The 21,462-nt window shown below is 52.7% G+C and overlaps 1 protein-coding gene across 2 annotated transcripts in view; it reads right to left on the minus strand.

Annotated features, from left to right (window-relative positions):
• The window catches only part of Cacna2d2 (calcium voltage-gated channel auxiliary subunit alpha2delta 2), a 130,396-nt gene that overhangs the window by 17,632 nt on the left and 91,302 nt on the right, over window positions 1-21,462 (minus strand). For both annotated transcript variants that reach the window (XM_087905271.1, XM_087905270.1), the window contains exons 4-10: window positions 15,558-15,617; window positions 7,189-7,233; window positions 4,048-4,189; window positions 1,159-1,290; window positions 955-1,012; window positions 248-298; window positions 17-116 (exon numbers count right to left, since the gene is read on the minus strand). In XM_087905271.1, coding sequence (XP_087761397.1) covers window positions 17-116; window positions 248-298; window positions 955-1,012; window positions 1,159-1,290; window positions 4,048-4,189; window positions 7,189-7,233; window positions 15,558-15,617 — 588 coding nt within the window. The remainder of the gene's footprint in view (window positions 1-16; window positions 117-247; window positions 299-954; window positions 1,013-1,158; window positions 1,291-4,047; window positions 4,190-7,188; window positions 7,234-15,557; window positions 15,618-21,462) is intronic.

The raw sequence follows: 21,462 nt of genomic DNA on the forward strand, positions 1-21,462 counted from the left end.
CCACCTTGGCACTCACTGAGGCCACGTTCACATAGTCATCATCAGAGAGTGTGTCCAGCATCTCACAGACGGATGTCTTCATCAGCTTCAGAGTCAGGCCGCTCACGCTACCACTCCTGCGAACCGGGCAGGGGCTACGTATGTGTGGGCTCTCAGACTTCTCCCGCCCTCTCCTCATAATGTCCCCAGGCAGAAGACTCCAGCCCTGGCCCCACCCCAGCCCCACCAGCCTACAACGCTCACTCACACATCCACAATGATGACCATGTCCTTGGGGGATGAGGCCCCCTGTATATACCTGCCGGTGAGAAGACTCAGTTAGGGACAGCACCTCGGGACCTGTGGCTTCTTCCTCCCTCTACCCATTTATTGGTTCATATATTTCTATTGGCCATGTACTACATGGGTCGAAATAGGTCTGGGCACTGGGGAGACCATGCTCTACAAAAGAAGACAGCTCCTTCTCATGGCATGAGTGATTTGGTCCCTGATTAAGTGAACAAGAGGTGTGGGGGGCAGAGAGCTTAGTGGCTTGTGTCCTCTGCCCCAGATAGAGGCTTCACAGAATGGGGGAGGGGGAGGGAAGGTTATGACGTAGGGAGAGAGGGGGAGAGCAGAGGGCAGGGGTGTCTAGGGATCAAAGGAGTAGGGTGAGGCTCTCTAACCTGGCAGAGGCTATATCTACCCTTGGGAACATCCTTACTGGGCTGATCTCTCAGTCCTGAGTGGGTGGAGGGGACTGGGTAGTGGACGGTATGTGTGGGGGCAGAGGCAGCTGGGCGGCCTGCCTGGGTGATGGGATCCATTTTCCAGTGGCAGCGATGTGTGAAATGAAAATTGGATAGAGCTGGCTGCGCCCTGCTCGGAGGTCTGGATATTGAGAGGGAGGGGAGCAGGCAAGAGATGGGGAGCTGAGGGGGTATCTCTCTCTTCAGTCCCCCCTTGCTCACTCACCAGGGTCGTCTTCGGACGTCATACAGGTCAATCTTCTTGGGGGCTCGCCATGGTGTGGCTGTGGAAACCAGGTGGAAGGGCCTGACTAGAGCAGCTCGGAGTCATGAGAATGACTTGGTTTACTCTGTGCATCTCAGGATGGGTGGGCTTAGAGATGGAGCAAGATGGATGTTGGATGGGCCAAAGAGACAGGTTGGCACCTACCTGGGTAATAGCGAGTGACTCCCGTGGCACTGCCGAAGACCTGCCACAGCAGGGTAGGGTCTTGTCTACGGTTCTCGATGAAGACATTCTCCAGGGCCTCGGTCCAGTTAAGCTCATTGAGAATGACAGTAGCTGGGGAGCAGGGCAGAAGGCTGGGCTGGAGAGCTCTAGGTGGCCCCTGCTAAACCCACCTCCACAGCACTGATGCCTAAGCCTCCCCCGTCAGTGGCCTCCCCTGCTCGTGGCCTGCTCAGGCTTTCTTTGGTTTTTCAGGATCTCACTAGGAACCATACCAGCGCCCCCGCTCCCCGAAGATTTTCTTGTCCTCCCTGCTCCAAATCGTCAAAGCAATTTCTCAGCCTACCCCTCAACCAGGCCTCAATGAGCAAGCAGGGCTGATGTGGCTTGTGGCCCATGGAACAGGGCCGCCTAGGTGGCAGGGAACTGTGAGCTGGGCCCCCATCCAGCATGCTGCCTGGAGCCTGAGGCTGGTCCCCAGGGAGCTCACCCACTCAGCATGCACTCCAGGCTGCAGCCACAAGAAAGCAATTAAGGGCCTGCTGATGGGGCTGGAATTATTCAGCTATTAAGGTACCTGATAAGCTGGAAGCCACTCAGCTTCATGATTAATCAACTGGGGCCAGGAGCAAGCAGGGGCAGAGGTGGGGGCTGTGGAGGGGCAGGGGTGGGGCCAGGATCCTACTCCAACACAGGCACGTGTACTTGCACACTCATGCACATGTCCACGCAGCCTGCATCCTCGGCAGGTATTCCTGGCTCTAATCTCCGCGCTTCCAGCCAAATGTAGGAACCCTATCCCCTTTCTTCCCAGCAACATGATTGCTGCCATGGGTAAGGGGCACACAGGAGGTCTTACATGCCACCACCAATTACCCATACCTTCCATTCCCTAACCCCTGGAGTTGCACATAGAGTGGCCCCTCCCTCCTGCCAGACTCACCCCTACACACCCTCACAGAGTAAGGCTGCTCGCTACCCTGCTGACCAACTTGGGTGGCATTCCTGTTCCATAACTCAGGGTGTCCTTAAGTCTACCTGATGTGTGTGTGTGGGCACATGTTCTTATGTATACACTGTACCAGTTCCTGAACAGAAACAAACCAGGAATGCGACACCTGCTTCTGCCAGGCCTCTGACTTCTGTATTTCTTCTTAGTTTCCTTCTGTCTTCCCACGGGGAACCCTGGCACTCAACCTTCCATGATCCCCATCAGAGATCTCAAGTGACAGCCAGAGAAGGCTCCATCGAGGCTTTGATTCCCTCAGAACAGATAAGCTGAGCCTGACACACCCTCACCCACCCCTCCGTCCTTCCTTTATGTGCTGTGTCCCTCTGTCATCTAGCTCCTTCTTGGCTTTGTGGTTCCCCTTAACTGACCACAATATGAACACAAAACCTATTTCTATCATTGGCTCTGCCTATTGAACACTATGTTATGGTCCTGTTTCTGATTTAGAAGCCTAGTGAGTTGAACACTTTCTATTTTTCTTTGTAAGGAAAAATGAAGTGAGACCCCCAGACGTTTCACATAATGCCATTTGTCTTGTGAGCCTGCCGGGATGCCTGCCTATCACTGGGCCTTCAGTCTTTCTTCTGGAGAAACTTGGAAGTCCCTCAGGCTGCCAGCAGAGGGGTGACCCCCGCTCCAGGTGGGCTGTCCTGCAGATATGTGTCCTGCAGGACACACTGATGCAGCCCCCACATGCACACAGTCCTATATCACACCCGTGTACACACACTCTCAGATCACACTGAGTTGGGAAATGGGGACCATGCCCCCTCAGGCAGGCGATTACAGATTTAATTAAAAGTGACACAGTAAATAAAAAACATATAAAATGTAATTTGTGTGGGTAGCGAGGGGTGACTGGGGAGGGTGGTGTGGCTCCTGTTTTAATTAGCGTGCCTGTTTGTGATAGTGCCCCTCGACTGGCTCAAGCAGGTGGTCTCCAGGCAGCGTGCAGGTAGGGAAGCATTCCCCCTCAACCTGAGGTCACCCAGAAGACTTGACTGACGTTGTGGGTGTCAGGGGCTTCCTGGGATACCCTAGGAGTCCCTGCTTTCTGAACCTACCTTTGTCCTCAGCTCCCCAGCCCCCAGCCTCCCAGCCTCCTAGCCCAGCAGATTCTGAGGCTGTCCTATAGGTAGGTGCTCAAATAGTTGTGTTAGAACCAGAGCCTTCAGTCAACTTCTAGAGGACATTTCTGAGGATTTGAGTGCTGTAGGGAGAAGATGCCAAAAGCTGAACACTCGATGAGGAGCTTCGGCAAAAGACGGACGCTATAGCGACCTCATTTCCCCACTGTGCAAAGCTGCCCTGTCCCTGGGACACGGAATCTCAACTACGTTTTCCTGGTCCCGCTTCACCACACCTTCGGCTGCTCCAGGCTAGAGCTATTTCCCACTCTTCCAGCTCTGTGTCACAGAGCAGAGTGGGCTAATCAGGTCTGGGGCTGCTGTTTACGGCAGGCGGCTTGCTGTCCTTAATCTCTGGGTCCGCCTTATGCTGGGGCTTCCCAGCCCCTCCTAATAGAGTCAGAGAAGGGCAAGGGTGGCAAGGAACGGCTCTGAGGATTCAGCCCAGCAGTGAGAAGCAAGGCGTATGTGCATGTGTGTGTGCGAACTGTGTACACACAGGCTTGAGCCCACGCCAGCAAAGGTAAGAGGCTGTTTAAGCTCTGCTGAGAGTGGCTGCAGGCCTATATGTGGGTAAGCCAGAGAAATGAACACGTATGACCTTGTGTGCAGGGGGCTGGCTGGAGGGAGGTGGCACTGGCCTTCCATCTCAGGGACCTGGGAATGCTTGGGAAGTGGTCTTGCCCCAGGTCGGGGTGGGGGAAGGGCTGTTCCCAACCCCCTCACACTCACAGCCTTTGTAGATGTCCGTGGGGATCTGCACAGCCGTGTATGAATAGTTGACTTTGTTCTTGAAGTTTGGGTCCTCCATGAAGTCCAGTCTTAATGTGCTGGTCTTGGATCCCCTCTCCACGTCTTCACCCTCAGGGTCATCCTGCAGAAAGCACCCCCGCCCGTGTCAGGTTTGGAAAATGGTGAGTAGGCCTGTTAGGTTTGCTGGTGAGCTGGGGAGGGCCAGAGTCCAGGAGACAGGGTCATCTTAAGGACACAGGTATTGCAGACACAAGAGACAGGATGGAGAGACAATGGGAAAACACGGGCATAGCATATGAACCCCTCACCCAGAAGGCTTGTGGATTAACCTGCCTTTATCCACCGTTCATTTGCCAAACCCCAGTTAAAACCAAAGCCAAAATGACCCCTTCTCCACATCCTTGAAAAGCAACTGTCACTGAAGGAGGCAAAGTGGGGAGCCAGTTAGGAGTGGGCTGCGGACTTCTACTTCCAAGGACATGACTTATGCAATCACAGTGAGCCCTCAGCAGTTCTGCATCCCCATACTCCCCACTGAGTCCCACCCAATCCTTGCAGGAAGACTCCTTGGTGAAAGAGAGAGAGAGAGAGAGAGAGAGAGAGAGAGAGAGAGAGAGAGACCTAGCCCCATGTGGGGCACCATCCCCTGTAGTAGGGTAGCTCTAGAGCCGAGTGGGGGTTAGCACAGAGACCAGGTGACTTACAGAGGGTGGGTCCACCATGCCTACTAGCAGCAGGATTGTAAAGGCCCCGTTGATTTTCTAAAACGAGCTGCAGCCGCCTGACAGGTGCCAATTACGGTATCTCTCGGCCAGGCAGGCTGGGCATGCGCTGTGCAACCCCCCCCCCCCCACCGCCTACTACCACAGGCTGGCAGGAGTGGGGCTGCGGTTACAGAGTGGATGCTGTAACCCGTGGGGGAGCAGGCTCGGGTGCAGGTGTGCAAGCCTGGAAGGAAGATGGTGGAGAGAGCATAGGGTGGGAAGAAAAAGCCAGACAGGAAGGCAAGGGAGACATGGAACGCTCCACACACTCCCTCACCCTGTTCCCCCAGGATGCCTCAGCTCAGGCATCCTCTCTTTGCTCAGATTCATCCTCTCTTTGCAACGGGCCCCGAGCTGCTCCTCTGCTGCTCCCTGAATGCCCAGGCATTCCCTCTTTGTGTGTTCCGAGCTCTAGGTTACTGCCCAGGCTGTTTCCTTTCACCAGGCCATATCCCAGGACACCACTCTTAAGTGCTCTGAGACAACCCCCTTCCCTTCTTTCCAGGGAAGGTTCTGGACAGCAGAATTCAGGCTATTGTCCTTCATGCCCTTCACTGGGCACACCCACCTCCTGCTCACTCAGGGAAGCCTGTGAAATGTTCTAGGTGAAGCCAGAGTCGGCAGCAGCTGAACGTACGGGCTGGAGTAGGGAGTCAGCCGTCTGAGAGGCATAAGCCACGTACGCTCCACTTACAGGCCGAGGTGTGGGAGAAGAAAGCCCCCCAAATGTCAGCGGCAGATGAAGGGCGCTGGAAAATTTAATCTTCCAACTTTCCCAACTAATGTGACATTTGGATTCCATTCTGATAAGCTTTCAGCTGGCGAACTTTTTCCTTCCTTCTCTTTCCTCACCCCCACCTTCTGGCTGGTAATTTAAAAGTAAATGGTCTAGAAAGATCTCTAACTGTACCTCTGGCAAAGATTAAAAAAAACAAAACAGAACAACACAACACAAAAAGCTGGGGACTTGGTGAGTGTGTGCTGTTATTTAGGCCGGGTCTGGGGGCTTCTGGCCTCACTGCCCCTAGTCCAGCCCTGCCTAGAGCAATACTTTCTGACTGGGTAGTTCCAATCCCCCTGAAAGGGCTGAGGGAAAGACTCAGGCACTTGGAGCCGGGGGTTGGGGTCCTGGATAGAGCTGGGGGCTGCTGGGAGCAGGGAATAGTGTCCTGGTCAGGGTTTGGGTACAAGGCTGTCCAGGGAGCCTTTCTGTGCCATCCCAAGCCCAGGAGCTCGGTGCAGTGGGCAACCGCAGTCTCCTGCTTTATATTTAATGCACTGATTGCTAAAATTACAGCCCGCTGCCGAGGGGGGTAAGGAATTAGATTCAGGGTCTAATTAAAGGTTCGTTCTTCATTTGAATTTCAGATCCCAGCTTTAATTTTAGCAACTTCTCCGGGAGCCACGGAGCTCAGCCAAGGGGAAGCGCACCTGCTTGAGCCCACCCCTCCTTCTCGGCCCCCTGCCCTCCTGAAGGTTTCCCAGGCCAACCTGGCACTATGGCCTCCCACGCAGCCATCCTTTCCAACCCTCTCACCTCCTGGTGTCATGGGCTACTTCTGCTCAGGCCGGGCGAGCCTACAGGTCCAAAAAGGGAATGCTGGACCTTGCTTGGGTTTTCTGTATCAGCAAGCACAAGTCAGAGCTAGACGCTATTCCACTGTCCCACCCCTGTTCACAGTTGGGTTCAACCACTGCGTTTTGGAGGCAGACATTGATATGTTCACAGAACACTGTCTACTCCCGAGTGCTTGAACCCACAGACACTCTTTCTCACCCCACAGTCATCCTCGCTGAGGTCTCTACTGATGGGGACCTCACTACCTTATAAGCCAGCCCAAGCAGACCTAAGCTCATGGAACAGGATGGCGCAGGCCCAGTGTCGCCACTTCTGGGAGATTATCATAGAGGCCTCATCTGAACAGATGCAGGAGCTCAGCTGCCTCTGTGTCTGAGGCCAGGCCATAGGTGTTCTCAAGGGCCTGATGTTCTGAATCCTAGGGAAGGGAGCCTCCACTGTCTTGGGGAGGGGCCTAGATGTCACTATGTCTCACTCCAGGAAGGCCCCTCCCCCTGTACTCCCATGGTGCTCAGAGAGTCCCTCATGCTGAGACGGAACTGTCCTGATGTCAACACCTTACCACCCTGCCCAGAGAGGGAGACACTGTGCAGGGAAGCTTTGCCCATTGTGGCGATGAAGTCACAGTCCTGGACTGACAAGGACCTCTAGGGAGTTGTGGAAGATGAGAGACCTGACCCAACACAACTCAGAAAGGTTGAGTCAGAACGGTGACCCAGCAGTGGGGGTGTGGCTCTGGCAGCTTCCTGTCCTCTACAGCGAAGGCGGGGCACTCACCAGTTCAGCATCAGCCTTGGCGTCATAGTATATGATGTCTTCCTCCTGGTGATGAGAGAGAAACCTCAGCATTCATAGCTCAGGGGCTCCCAAGACGCAGTCTGGACTCTTTGGGTACAAGGCTTAAACCAGCTCTCTGGATTTCTCTAGGACTGAGACAGTCCCCTCCTCCACCCGAAGCCACCCCAGGAAAAGTGGGATGAGTCAGTGCTGCTGATGCCCTGCCCCCACCCCAAGACTCATCCTTCACTCTCTAGAAGCTGCTGTACCCCAGGCTCCCCACACATAGGGTACTAGAACCTTGCCCTGCAGGCGGGTTGAGGGCAGGGTCAGAGCCAGCTCGGCTGCTGAGAGACTGGCTGAGGCAGGACCAGGGAGTGAGGAAGACAGAGACTCCGAGCTGAGCCTGGGCAACAGCGAAATAATGACTTCACACTGCATCTTCCAATTTCTTCTATTAAAAAGGCTGCTCATTACGAGCATGTACTTATTAATTATCTGTGATTTGTTGTGAAATGCAAAGGGGTTTACACAACAGGAGCAGGAATAAACAAAGCTGGGCCCGTATGCCTGCCCGTGGCCCTCACTCACATGTGCCTGCCTGCCCATCCTGGCCCGTGCCTGCCTGTCTGCCGCCTGGGTTCTCGGCCATCTGCATGTCATAATCATCCGCCGCCCCGGGGACCCGTAACACAAACGGGCTAATTTCATGTTTAATGATCTTTAATCAGAACCGAGTGCAGCTGACAGAGGCCGCCAGAAGGTCAGCCTTGGTGTCAGCAAGTGCCGCGCGCACAGAAGGGGCCATCCGACTTTGCCCCGGTGGGCTCTAGGGCCAGGGCCATTGTCCGAGTCACTCTCCCCAGGTGCCTCAGCGGTTTTATACAACAAAATCCTTTAGTGTCGTCCCGGGGGTTCCTTACGCATCTGGGGCTGTTCCCAAGGACCTGCCTGCAAAGCAGCATGCACAGAGCCAGCTCCATGATGGATGGAAGACACATAGGCTACCCTGCCCAACCACGGCCTGGCTAGGGCATACTGGGTGACCTGAGGGTTGGCCACCCTTTCTCTGAGTCTCTTTATGTCTCTAGGGGCGGATATGGCCAGATGCTACGTCTGTGGCTAATGGTTATAGATGGTTGGTATTTCAAAGTGTTTAAGGCAACTGTCTCAGGCTGTCTTCTTTAGGGGTTTTGGGGTTACGTACAGGCTATTGGCCGGACATAGTGACTTAGGTCAAGCATTCTGGATCTGTGACTGAATGCCTGGCACAATGCCTCAACATGAATATTGGGCCAAGGGAAACTCAAGAGGTGTCTACTATGTGTGGCACTTCTGGTGGCCGACACACACAGAGACATCAGGGCAGGGACAAAGAGGGCCTTATACCCAGGCTTCAACCTGCCCTCCCAACTCATCTCCAGCCTCATCCAAACTTGCCACCCACCCACCCATCTTGGAAGCCGGGCCTGGGTGGGGGCTGGGGCAGGGCGCAGGCTCCAGGGGGCTCGGCCTTTCCCTGTGCTTGGCTCACACAGAAGCACGTAATGAAAGCTGACATTACATCAAACACAATAAGGAGTTTCGGTTGATGAAGATCATTCCTGAACACACAAACCCATTAAACTGAGGGGAAAAAAAATATCAATTCAACACACTCGCAGGCGAAAAGAAAATGTGATTTGTTATCTAAAAGGGGGTTATAAACACGGTTCTGATGCTCTTTCCCTCCGTAATGAAAACAGGCGGGCGCAGTGGGAGGACTGCAGATTGCAACCTGGGGCTTCTCTTGCCAACTTTTTAGGCAAACCTCCTGCAAGGACAGGAAAGGGCGTGGGCGGGGGCCAGCCATTGCCAGGCTGTGGAAGGGGGTCCGTCTGTGCCCCAGTCACCTTTGGGATGCCCTGGCACTCACTTGGGCCGTCTCTTCAGCAGTTCCCATGGTTCTCTTTATTTGTCCTGCTGTTTCACAGTCTCAGGGGAAGACAGAATGCTGGTAGCATCCGAGATAAAAGAAAAATGGCATCCAGGATTGTTAGGTTCCTGAAGACTACAGGTGGGGGGCCCAGGTTACCGTAGTCTTCCTGCCCCTCGCCTTGGCTGGTAGCCTTGGCAAGGTCACATGTGCGAATACATGGTAAGCACAGCTGTGACTGCTATTTGTGGTGCAATATGGAGCTGGTGTGGCAGGACGAGCTTTCACAGTGTGCGGGAGCAGGTCCTTGTGAAGCTTGCATCTGCCTTACCAGAGCAGCATCAGAATGCTGGCTTTAGAGACTCATGTCCTGGTTTAAACAGCAAGGAGGCAGACTAGTACGTGAGCCCAGGGGCCTGGGAGAAGGGTCTGTGGGTCAAACTCTGACCATCAGTGAGTAAACACAGGCTGAGTAGGCTGGGTGTGCTGGCGCACGCCTTTAATCTCAGCACTCGGGAGGCAGAGGCCCAAGGAACTCTGTGAGTTTGAGGCCATCCTGGTCTACATAGTGAGTTCCAGGACAGCCAGAGGATAGTGAAATCTTGTCTCAAAACAAAAACACAAAAGCAACGGCAACGGCTGGAGAGATGTGCCCCAGGAGGCCCATGACGATCTCCAGGATCCACCCCCATGTTGTTAATAACGCCTGCTAAGATCATGCAGCCTCACTGAGCTTGGCATCCGCGTGTGCATCACCCACCATAAAATCCAGAATCTGGAAGAGGACAGAGAATATCAGAGGCCTCTCCAGGAGGCCAACCCACAGCCCATATGAGGGGCTGAGTGTGGAGAAGGATCCTTGGAAGATCATCAGGATTGAGAGTATGTCCCAACGACTTTCCTCTGTTCCCTCCTTTTGGGGGATTGTTTCACTCAAGCTTGGCAAAGGGTGGAGAAATCACCTCCCCAACTCACACGCATGATCCCCATCAGGAACCTGTACATGAAGGTGGCTGGTGAGGGGCGGGACTCAGTGGGTCTGTGTGTGCACGACGCGTTTGCCTCTTAGCGGGAGCCAAGCCTGGGCAGACACAGGGGTGTTGGCAGCTGTGGGGCAGGGTGAAGAAGACGGTCTGGGGTGAGTGGAACAGAGGTCTGGGGTGAGTGGAACAGAGGGCTGTCATGCAAAGTTGGTGTTTTGTAAGGCTGCTGCCAAGGCTGCCCAGACATGACTGTCACCTGCCCACCAGTCCCCTGTGCAGAGCCCAGGCAGTCACCCAACCTTGCCAGTGAGGTCATGTGGTCTTCGTTCCATGACCTACTGCCAGCTCAGCTAGACCAAAAAGGACTTTTTTTGAGAGCCGTCTGTTGCTGGCTTGGTGGAGACAGGTGGTGAGCACTACGGCTGGGTTGGACCCTTAGGCCGGGGGGGGGGCACCTGTCTTGTCCAGCTGGCTCTTCAGGCCTTAGTCCTGACTTCACAGGTCTCTCTTTAGATTCCCTAGGTAGAGTTACCTCCCCCATCAGACAGGCAGGGCCATTGCCTCCACCAGACTCCCAGGGAATGATTTATCTTCTATTGTACGTTGAGGCCTGTCCTCTCTCGCCCCTCTGACCCATGCCCTGGCCCAGATCCTCCCTGGTGGTGGCTTAGGTGGCAAACAATGTTGGCACAGTGTGATGCTGGCACCAGGCACAGTCTAGCAGGTGGCCCATCTTCATCTACCGTTAAGTGTTATGGGTACCAGACCACCTGCTGTCCTGTCTGTGCAGAGTCACATGCTGCCACGGTCTCTCTAGTAGTCCCAACTCTGGTTCCTTGACCCTGCCAGGATCAAATGGGTAGGGTCATGGCCTGGAACTAGACAGTGTTTTTATTTTGTTTTGTTTTATCCTCCATTCATTGGCCCCTTGACTGTATCTCAGCTCTGGTCCTGTGTCCTCCAGGATCCTCAGTTCCTGCTTGTGTCATAGGGTAGGCATGTATAGGGTAGGCATGTGTGCATATATACAAGCACACCACAACTGTCTGTTCCCTGCTCTGTGCTGTCCACACTGGGAGATCCACACCCTACAAACTGTACAGTGAATTTTAGTCTAGCTCCCTGAGTCCAGTATCTTTCCAGTGCCCACAACTTCTGGATGCCACCATGTTCCCAATTCAGAAGTAAAAAGACCATTCCTGGTCACTTTGCCACCAGAGCATTGGGCTGGACAGGTGAGAGTTGGCACTGACACTGGTCTGTCTGTCTATCCCTGATCTGAAGGAGTCACCAGTGAGGCAAACAGACGGGACACTTGCCTGGGCGCTGTCTGTGATACAGAGGTGCTGTGAGCACTGGTTGGGGCTGGAAAGAGGAATCTCGGGCGTTGCCCTACGAATTAGGTGACAAGAAAGTTCCTGAGAGAAGGCTGAGCCTGGGAAGGGACCTGAGCTTGAGGCTGGGATTGTGACATGGGTCGGTTATCTCTCCTGAGCCCGGAGGAGGAATATTACTTCACTCCCTGTCGGTCACCTTCTCAAGGTCACTGGGTTTCAGTGGATTTTATGCTTGCAAGGGACAAAATACATCCTTTCCCCAGCCATAGTCGCTGTAAGTCCTGTCATGAACAGTCCCTGCCAGCGTTCCCTAGCAGTGCTGGCTGGCGGGTGGGCTAATGGGCCACCATTAGAACTAATGCCTCTCAGACAAGCAATTGCAGTGGCGGCGGCGGGCAGCGGCAGCAGCAGCAGCAACAGCAGCAGCAGCAGATCTTCATGGGAACAGCAGTGACCTTGCAGCCTGGAAACAGGTCACTATAACCCTTGCACCTGAGGATCTCAGGCAGGTGCACTGATGGGCTGGGAGTCACAGAGAAGAGGACACTGGGCAAACAAGGCTGTGGCCAGTGCTGTCTGTGGCCACAACCACATCTGTAGCAGCTCAGATCAAGCAGGAGGGTAGTTAGTCAGAGCCCACTTCTGCTTCAGCCCAGGGCAGTTGCAAGCAAGGCAGGTATGGACAAAGATGCTGCATATATCAGTGGCTTGGTATCCAAGCAGCTTGGTGAACATCTTCATCTCTTGGAAGCCACACCAACATCAGCTAACCAATGGGGAAAATGAAGCCCTTGCTGTGTCTCACAGAAACTGATGCAGTGATATAGGAATGCTTTTTTTTGTTTGTTCATTGTTTTTGTTTTTCAAGATGGGTTTTCTCTGTGTATTCCTAGCTGTCCTGGAACTTGCTCTGCAGACCAGGTTGGCCTTGAACTCAGAGATCTGCTTGCCTCTGCCTCCCAAGTACTGAGATTAAAGGTTAGGAAGGGTTCTGAGCAGCATCTCTCAGTGCTCTTGGGTACCCCTGAGCTCCCACATTCTCTCAGGCATCCTCAGCGCCCAACCTGGTCCAGAATAAGTGGAATTGCTTATCCACATATCCACTGAGATCCATGGACCAGGGACCTGGCAGGACAGCACTGGAAAACACATGGTTTGTTTGTTTTGAAGAACCTGGAAGAAGAACAGGTCTGGAGCTGTGGAAGCTTCTTTGTCTCCCTCTCTGGGGCTTGGACTGGGAAGGAAAGAAAATCAAGAGGAGGACAGGCCTCTTGTGCCTTTATTTCTGGACTCCTGCCCTGCTCAACATGAGTACTCACGGGGGAAAAGAAGCCAGCAGTCAGAAAAAAAATGAGGAAGAGGAGAAGTGTGTGTGTGGGGTCCTGGATACTCAGAGGGTGGAGGAAATAATGGACTGAGGAGAGATAACAGCTTAGGATGAGCATCCTAGGAGGAATGAAGGGGATTCCAGGCGGAGACCAGCAGAAACAAAGGCCCAGGGACAGGAAAGGGCCTCCAGAGGTATTCAGTATGGTAGAACATGTGGAGACCAGCAGAAACAAAGGCCCAGGGACAGGAAAGGACCTCCAAAGGTATCCAGTATGGTAGAACGTGTGGTAGAAAGGAAGGGCCGAGAATCAAGGCTGTGGAAGGATGCAGGAGGAGCCAGACAGCTGGTCCGAGTGCAGACTCAGGGCTGGCGGGGCAGGTGGAACTGTGAAGCAGGGGTTATCTGGATGTAGCAGCATGGTCTGAATGTCAGATAAGAGGCACTGTCTGTCTGTCTATCTATCTTTCTCTCTTTTTACTTTTTAAAAAAAATATTCATTTATTTATACATATGAGTGCTCTATCTGCATGTATGCCACCATGACAGAAGGGAGCATAAGATAGAAGAGGGCACCAGATCTCATTATAGATGGTCATGAGCCATCAAGTGGTTGCTGGGAATTGAACTCAGGACCTTCGAAGGAGTAGGCAGTGCTCTTCCTACTGAGTCATCTCTCCAGCCCTCTCTTTTTACTTTTTAATTTCACATGTATGAGTGCTTTGGTTACATGTATGTCTGTGTACCATATAAGTGCCTGATGCCCATAGAGACCTGAAGAGAGCACTGGATCTCCTAGATGGAGAGAGGGAAACACACACATGTGTGTGTACACGTGTGTGTGTGTGTGTGTGTGTACGCGTGCACGCGCGTGTGTAACATTCACATGCTTTGATGCTGATGCAGGTGGAGAGGTCAGAGGACAACTTTGTAGAGTCAGCTCTCCTTTCTACTTCCATGTGGGTTCTTGGCATCAAACCAAGGTTGCCAGGTTTTCATGGCAAGCGCCTTTACCCAATGAGACATCTCTCTAGCCACCACTCCCATCTTTGAGATAAGGGTCTCGTAGCTCAGGCTAGCCTTGAACTTGCTATATAGCTGAAGCTGGCTCCTTACTTTCTTGCTTCCATTTCCTGAGTGCTGTGACGACAGGCATGCATAGTGATGCCTGGCTGAGGAGAGACGGGGCTGTGATGTAGTCGGGGTAAGAGAAGGGTTTCTCCTGGGTTCCGGGGAGCCTAGTTAGTTTAGGGGTAAGTCACTAACTTATGTAGTCATTGAAAATATCATCTTGGGCTATGTATAGTTCATGGTAGAGTGTTTGTCCAGCATGATCAAGATCCTGGTTCCCATGAAAGAGAGAGAATGAGATACAAAAAGAAAGAAATCAGGAGCTGGAGAGATGGCTCAGAGGTTAAAGAGCATTGCCTGCTCTTCCAGAGGTCCTGAGTTCAATTCCCAGCAACCATATGGTGGCTCACAACCATCTGTAATGGGGTCTGGTGCCCTCTTCTGGCCTGCAGGCATATACACAGACAGAATATTGTATACATAATAAATAAATAAATAAATATTAAAAAAGAAAGAAATCAGCTGTTGCCCCCAACTCCATGTAACATGTGAACTCCTTGTACCCAACATCCACCAAGTAGTGGAAGAAGCTCCCACGAGGGCAAGGCAAGACAGGGGAGGGCAGTCTGAGGAGAATATGAGCAGCCGGTTTTGAGATCCAGGCCACAGATCTGAATGCTTGGGAACTGACAGCAGCTATAAATCTTTACTACCAACAAAAGACATCAGCAAGTACGGGTCACAGCCCTACCTGCTTCCTGGGGCACATGGGTCTAGATCAGACTGGCTCAGAGCTGGAAGGAGCAATGTATGTCCCACCCTCATCCTATATATTAGTCCCTGGCTCCTGGGGATAGCTCTTGGTGCCTCTTTATGTTCAGCAAGGAGACTACTAGGAACCATGGCCCAGACCCATGGAGCCCTGTTCGCTGGTCTGATTACTGAGGGTGCCATGCCCCTGGTTCCAAGGCTTCCCTGAGCCTTGCCTTAGTCAGAAACTAGCCCAACAAGACGGGTCAGGAGTGTACAGCTCCAGTCAGGAATAGGCTTTGTCCCCTCTGACCCTCGGGGCCCTTTACATTCTATTCCCAAGGTGTTTGAACCTTTTCTGTTTGCAAGATGGAAGGAAACATTTCTGTGACTTTGACAGGCCTGTCTCTGGGATCCAGCCTGGGGATCTCCTAGGAGGACAGACGACAATGCCCTTTTTCAGGGTCTCTTCCGGGTCATGACATTAAATTCTCAGATGAGTCCTGGGGTCAAGAGGCACCTATGACCCTGGAACTCTCTAAGACTCACGGTATCTTCTTTAGGAAGGGCCATTTTAACAAAGCTGTCTGCTCATGGGTCACCCCAAGACTCCTGTGGAGTGACAGCGGGCTTATATCCACATTGCATCCCCCAACACTGAGGAAAGCTTTTTTTTTCCTGAGGGTTGGACAAAGGATCAGAGGGTCTGTGCAGCACACACTCCTCCTCTGCATACCACCCAAGTTCAAGGTGTCATACCCTGCATGCTGGAGGGTGGTATAAGTTTTTTTAATTACATTTTTTTTATTGTGTGTGTCTGCATGCACACATGCCATAGTGCATGTATGGAGGTCAGAGGACCACACACGGGAGTGGGTTCTCTCCTTCCACTAAGAGGGTCCTGGGGATTGACGTTGCCAGGCCAGAGGTAAGTGCCTTTAACCACTGAGCCGTCTTTCTGGTCCAACATATGCTATAGTTCTTACCTTGATATTGTCCTGCCAGCGGTGGGCTTTCTGGAAATTCTCTGCAGCATCAGCCAGTCTCTGAGGGACAGAGCACATACATGGGAGTCAGAGGCTGAGGCAGGATGCCTGCTCCATGCCCAGCCCAAAGCCCTCTCCATACCCAGTACTCCCGAGGACCACGATGACTCAGGACCTCCCTCTGTCATTAGTCCAGACAGTGCCCAGCTTGTAGGAAAGGACACCTTACCAAGCACCTGGATCACGCGGGAGACAGGACGCCTGCCTGCCTGCACAGGCAGTCTAAGTGGCTTTTCCACAGGTCTCCGGCCCCGCAGTGCTTGCTGCTCAGACGACGGCACAGGCAGCTCCTGGCCAAGCTCAGTGGTACCTACCCTCCACCCTCTCTCTATAAGCTAGGGTGTGAAACCCCACACATTCTTGCGCGTCTCATCATGTAACTTTGCCTTGGCCAGGCTCAGCAGGACATATCTACAGTCCATTTCCACTCACTCAAACTCGCTGTCCTCTCCCAGGCTTCCTGAGACCCCCACAGGGCTCCCAGGCCTCCTCCCACATGAATCTTTCCCAGCCTTGAAGGCTAGCTTCAGTGATTGTTGACAATGGAGCCCAGTCCTGAGGGCAGAGCGCCCCTGTACCTGTCCATATTGTGCTTATCACGAAGCAGGCTTAGTGCTAGACTACTCTGAGATGGGGAGACGTGGCAGACTCAGCCAGCCCTGCTCCTCACGGTGGGGAAGGGTAAACTAGTGCATAACCAGGTATAGTTATCAGGGAGCTGGTTAGAGCCGAGAGGATGGGGCTCATACTACTGGTACCGGACACATTCCAGAGGTTTATGGTGATGGCACTGGGACATGGCCACCCTCTGGGCTTGAACTTAGGACTCCTATGGATTCTGTTCTTTAGGAAGGACCAAGGCTCTCAGGATGAAATTGAGTATGGTCCTCTAGACTTTCTTGAAAAGCAGAATTTAGTGATATCTTGAGGACTACAGTGATAACCACCACCAGGAACTGGTGTCCAGTTTGTGGGGAGGGCACCGTATGCCAAGTCCTCCCCTGACCAGTGCCATATGTACACCCCTTACTGCCCACTGTGTGTGGTAACATTGTGAATTCTCCAATGAGTATGTCCCAGGCTTGGAACAGTGAGCAACTTGACCAGGACGCATAGTGAGTCTGGGTTAATCTGGAGCCCTAGTCCAGCCCCTACTATTACATTCACCGTGCTTAGTCCATGAGGTCCAAAGACCACTCCTCCACAGGGCCCCCTATACCTGGTGTTCCTCATTTTGGCCCTACCCATCCCATGTCCCGACTCTAGGTTTCCAACTTGAATCAGAAGACCCCAGTCTCTTGGCATTCAGGACACTGCATCCTCATCCATCAGGCATGTAGGCCCCAGAGAAAAGGGTCTAATAAAGCCTATCTGAGGCCTTGGAGCTCCTGGACACTCCTGGGGGTGACCTTCAACCTACATGCCCTCCTGGAACAGTTCTCTTGTCATTGTATGTGGATGAACACACACACACACACACGGTATGAGTGTGTATACACGTGTGTGTTTGTGGGTATGCATGTAGAGGTCAGAGAGTACCAAATGTCTTCTTTATTTAATATGGTAGGGTTTCTTACTAAATACAAGGCTTGCTGATTTGACCAGCCTTGTTAGCTTGTCCAGGGATCCTGTCTTGACCTTCTGAGTGCTGGGTTTATAGGCAGGCTGCCACACCCACCCATTTTTTATGTGGATTCTGGGAATCTGAATTCTGTTCCTTAAGCTTGTGTGACAAGCCATCTCAGTCCTGGTAGAAACCATCTTCTCCCCCTGCCCCCTCTCATTTGATGTTTTCTGAGATAGGGTTTCTCTCTGTTGCCTTCTCTGTAGATCAGGCTGGCCTTGAACTTAGAGATCCATTTTTCTCTGCCTCCCCAGTGCTGGGATTAAAGTTGTGCGTCACCACTCCCAGGCTAACCCTCTTCTTTTGAGACCTCGGTCTCCTTCCTTCCAACCTGTCATCACTAACTCCCTGCCTGCTAGTCTCCTGCCCTCCAAATCACATCTTTCTGCATCCATTCCACACTCAAGACCTGGAGCCTTATCTCAGAGTGCAGATCTGATCATGTGCCTGTCCCCACCCCCCCAGCCCAGCAGGCGTTCCAATGCTTTCATGTAAAAGCTTTCTTGAGACTGCAGAACTCATCCTTTTTTTTAAAATCTTGGATTTTTACTTGGCCTAAAACCCCTAGGATGAATGAAGGAGACCCCAACTTTCACAATCCTGTAGTACCTTTCTATGGAGGCATGTGTGCCACTTTAAGTGGATACCCCTCTACACCAGGTACAAAGCTACTTGGGCTAAAAGATCCAGCAAGTCCAGGGAAGTAGCCCCGAGGTACACCTCAAAGCAGGAGCCTTGGACAATCAGTCCATCTTCCCTTCTCTTATCTAGTGGACCCCTGTCTTTCCTGGGACCCCAGATGTACTTGAAGGGGGACTTGAGGCTACGTGGGGCCCTGCAGAGGCCATTGCTGTTTATAAGTGTCATGTCTAAGGCAATGTAGGAGCCAGATTAAGGCCTCTTAGTATACAGAAGATGGAGAGAGGAGATGGGTTATAGACACCAAGCTAAACCATGGCTAGAGAATTTGTTACTTTCAACCACTGGCCAGTGTGCATGTGTCTGTGTGTGTGTGTGCGCGCGCGCACGCACATGTGTGCTCCTTCACCCCCTCAGCACACAGCTTTGACCCTGGGATTCACGGGCCCCAAGAATACGGGGATCTCAGGCTCCATAACCTAGCAGACAAAGTAAGGCAGCACCCAGGAGGGAAGGCCCCAGTCCTTGGTCTCCTTAAGCTCACAGAGTCCCAGGGGCTCAAAGGCCTGGGTCAGCCCGCTGACTCGTGAATAACGAAGTTGCAATAGCCACAGCAAAAGGATTACTTTTAATCCTCAGTAACGATCAAGCCATTATTATTTTTTCGGTGTTACAGATCAATCAGTCCATCCCCAGGCGCTGGACGTGTGGGAACTGCTAAATAGGCAGTTCCAGTAGTGTGGGAAGGAAGGGCCAGTCGGTAGGATCGGGCGAGGTGGGCAGACCACTGCTGTTCAAGGTCCCGTCAGACCGGGCAGTGGGAGGGTGAGTGGTCGCAGGACCACTCTGGTCTGCTTCAATATGGTTTTCTTAAGAAGTGGCTTCACCTCTCTGGCCCTCCAGATCTTTCTGTGAACTGGAGGTGGTAACTGATCCACATGGAGGGTGGGTAGGCTCTTGGCACCCCCTTTCTCCGAGCCTAGCAGTTCTCATAGGTAGCTGTCCGCCGGAGTTTTCCTTCAGGTTCTTGCCCACTCGAGGTCCTCCTTCTCTTATCTGCTTTTCTGCCTGGTTATCCACCTTCTCTGGACATTTCCTTTCACCCTTGCCTAGCCGGTGGGCTTTCCTTTGCCTCTTCCAGGCAGTGCATGTCCTTGGATTTATGTGGGGGCTCTAAGTTTAACACCATCTGCCTGGCCCAGGCTGGGTACTTAGAGCCTTGGGTTTTTATCTCTACAAAGCCCATAACAGTCAGGCCTGCTTTGGGTTGGCCAAGGGGTCCTCACACTCCCCCAAGATTTATGTTCCCGGCACTTTTCTTCCATCTCTTCAGAGCCCTGTGATGGGCCAAGGGTAGGCAGGATGAGTAGGGAAGGAAACAGTGGAGATACAAGGGGGAGAACCTACAGGCTACTCTGGGTTAAGCTGGAGCTACAGTTTGGTTCGCCCCAGGGTGTCTGCTGATAAGGGAGAGACATTCTGTTCTTAGCCTGGACTCTGGACTCTGAGTGACTGTCCCCCTGGGACTGACTCCTTGCTCAGAATCTGGGCTCTGCTCTTGGAGCCACGCTTAGTCCTTGGCCTCCTGCTACCAGGCCCCTGTACACGCTGTTGCCCCTCCATGCACTTCTGACTAGATTCTCTAGTGTTATTCACCCCCTCGCTCTTGACAAATCCCTGACTCCTGTCAGGCACCGGCTTCCATTATGACACCCAGGGAACCTTCTGTGTGTCTGCCATCTCCTTGATCTCAGAACTCAAGCGGGGAAGTGCCTAGTTGCTATTAAGTTTAGGGTCACTTGGATCCTAGCGTATAGCGAGTTTGTTAAATCAAGGTCGGAGTGTCTCTGGACCCGTATAGAGGTATGGGGCTTGAGCTGAGCCCTGTCCAGGCAGGTGTGTGATTGCAGGTGTGTGGTTTGGGCTCTTGGGACCACCCTGCAGGGTGTGCTGCTGCTGCTGTGAAGTTACCGACAGTGTCTGGCCTGGCTTGTGATGTCCCCACCATGGTCAGCATGGGAGGGGGCTGCAGTGGGATTCTGAGTACGGTTGTTCCCAGCCAAGTCCATCACGATAACAGCAGGCATTTCAGAGGCAATTATCAGAGAGTTTCACTTAACAATCAATTTCCCTCAGCTCCAGGAGCCTTTCTTATAAGAAAAGGCAAGAAAGAAGGGGACGGGCTGTGCGCTGGGCTGGGGACAATACTCTCCTGGGGAGCAGTACAGTCACCAGTACCTTCGAATTTCACTAAGTTAAACATCTTTAGCTTAGGGGAACTGAGACAGACAATGGTGTGAGAAAAGGGGCCTGGGGCACGGACAGTTCCTGGAGAGTAGGAGTCCCTATATCCTGGCCTGAGATGGGTTTGGGGATGGTGGGGGAGGCAAGAGCCCTCTTGTGAGTCACCCTCTTAAAAAAATCTGCTTTCTCTCACATCAGGCTGAGCACTCCACACTTCTTGCTTTTTTGATCTTCTTTCACCTGGGAACCCCTTAGCTCAGTGCTGGTGGCAGAAACTTCTGGAGACAACCACCCATGAACCACACAGCCCAGAGGGAAAGTTCTGAGTTTTTTTTTTTTTTAATTAGTTGTAGCTACTCCTGCTTTCAAGAAGATATGAGAGGTTTAGAGTGAGAGGCCCTGAACTGGGGATGTGCAGGATGGCTGAGATCTGGGGTGCAGGGGGGTAGGAGGGACGAGTCAGGAGGGAGCTGTGATGGAGTGGGGAGTGGGGAGGTAGAGGCCAGGGCCAGCAAGCCCAGAGCAGAGCGGCAGCACCAGACAGATGAGAAACTGCAGGAGGGCTGTCAGGCTAGCATCAGGCTAACTAGTATCAGATGTGCCCAGCACCTACCTAGGCCCGCACACTAAGGCAGGTAGCTCAATGCCAGAGAGAAGACTGTGGGGTGCCAAAAAGGGGATCTTTTGTAGCTGAGGGGAATGAGGCACAGAGGATTAGTGCCACAGCCACAGCCGCCTGGTCAGGAAGTGGTTAAAGAGACATCTTCAGTCTACCTAGTGCCAAAACCCAGGAGGGTTGGGCAACAAACTTCTCAGGGCAGGAGCTAATCAGGTCAGGTATGCCTGGCTAGCGAGACATAGCAGCTTTGCCCCGTGGTTCCTTTGTTCTTTACCCAACAGAGAAGAACAGTAAAGTGGTCTCCCAGAAGTATCCAGAGCTTACCAACTACCCCCGGTACCACTGGGTCCAGTCCTGAGGGAGGCAAGCCCAGCAGCCCCACCCAGTTGCCTTGCCCAGCTCAGCCCTCTCCTGTTGTCACCTTCCCTCCTTCCCCGAGGGCCCCCACATTAGATCCATATTGTGCACTGATAGATACTAAATACAGATTTCCAATTTCCAGAGCTGTTATGGTCTAATGAGTAAATAATATACATATTTAAAACTGTCTAAAAACATATCTGCATAATTAAAATATCTGCATAATAACGAAGCAAGAAGCAGCTCAGCAAAGAGGGAGCTGGAGACCCAAGTCTGACAATAGGAACAGTAATGAAGGCTGTGTTGGGGGGTCCTGGCCCTGTGAATTTCTCCTCCCTGCCACCTTGGCCTTGAATAAG

Source organism: Myodes glareolus, chromosome 4 (assembly GCF_982192425.1).
Source record: "Myodes glareolus chromosome 4, mMyoGla1.1, whole genome shotgun sequence".
NCBI lineage: Eukaryota > Metazoa > Chordata > Mammalia > Rodentia > Cricetidae > Myodes > Myodes glareolus.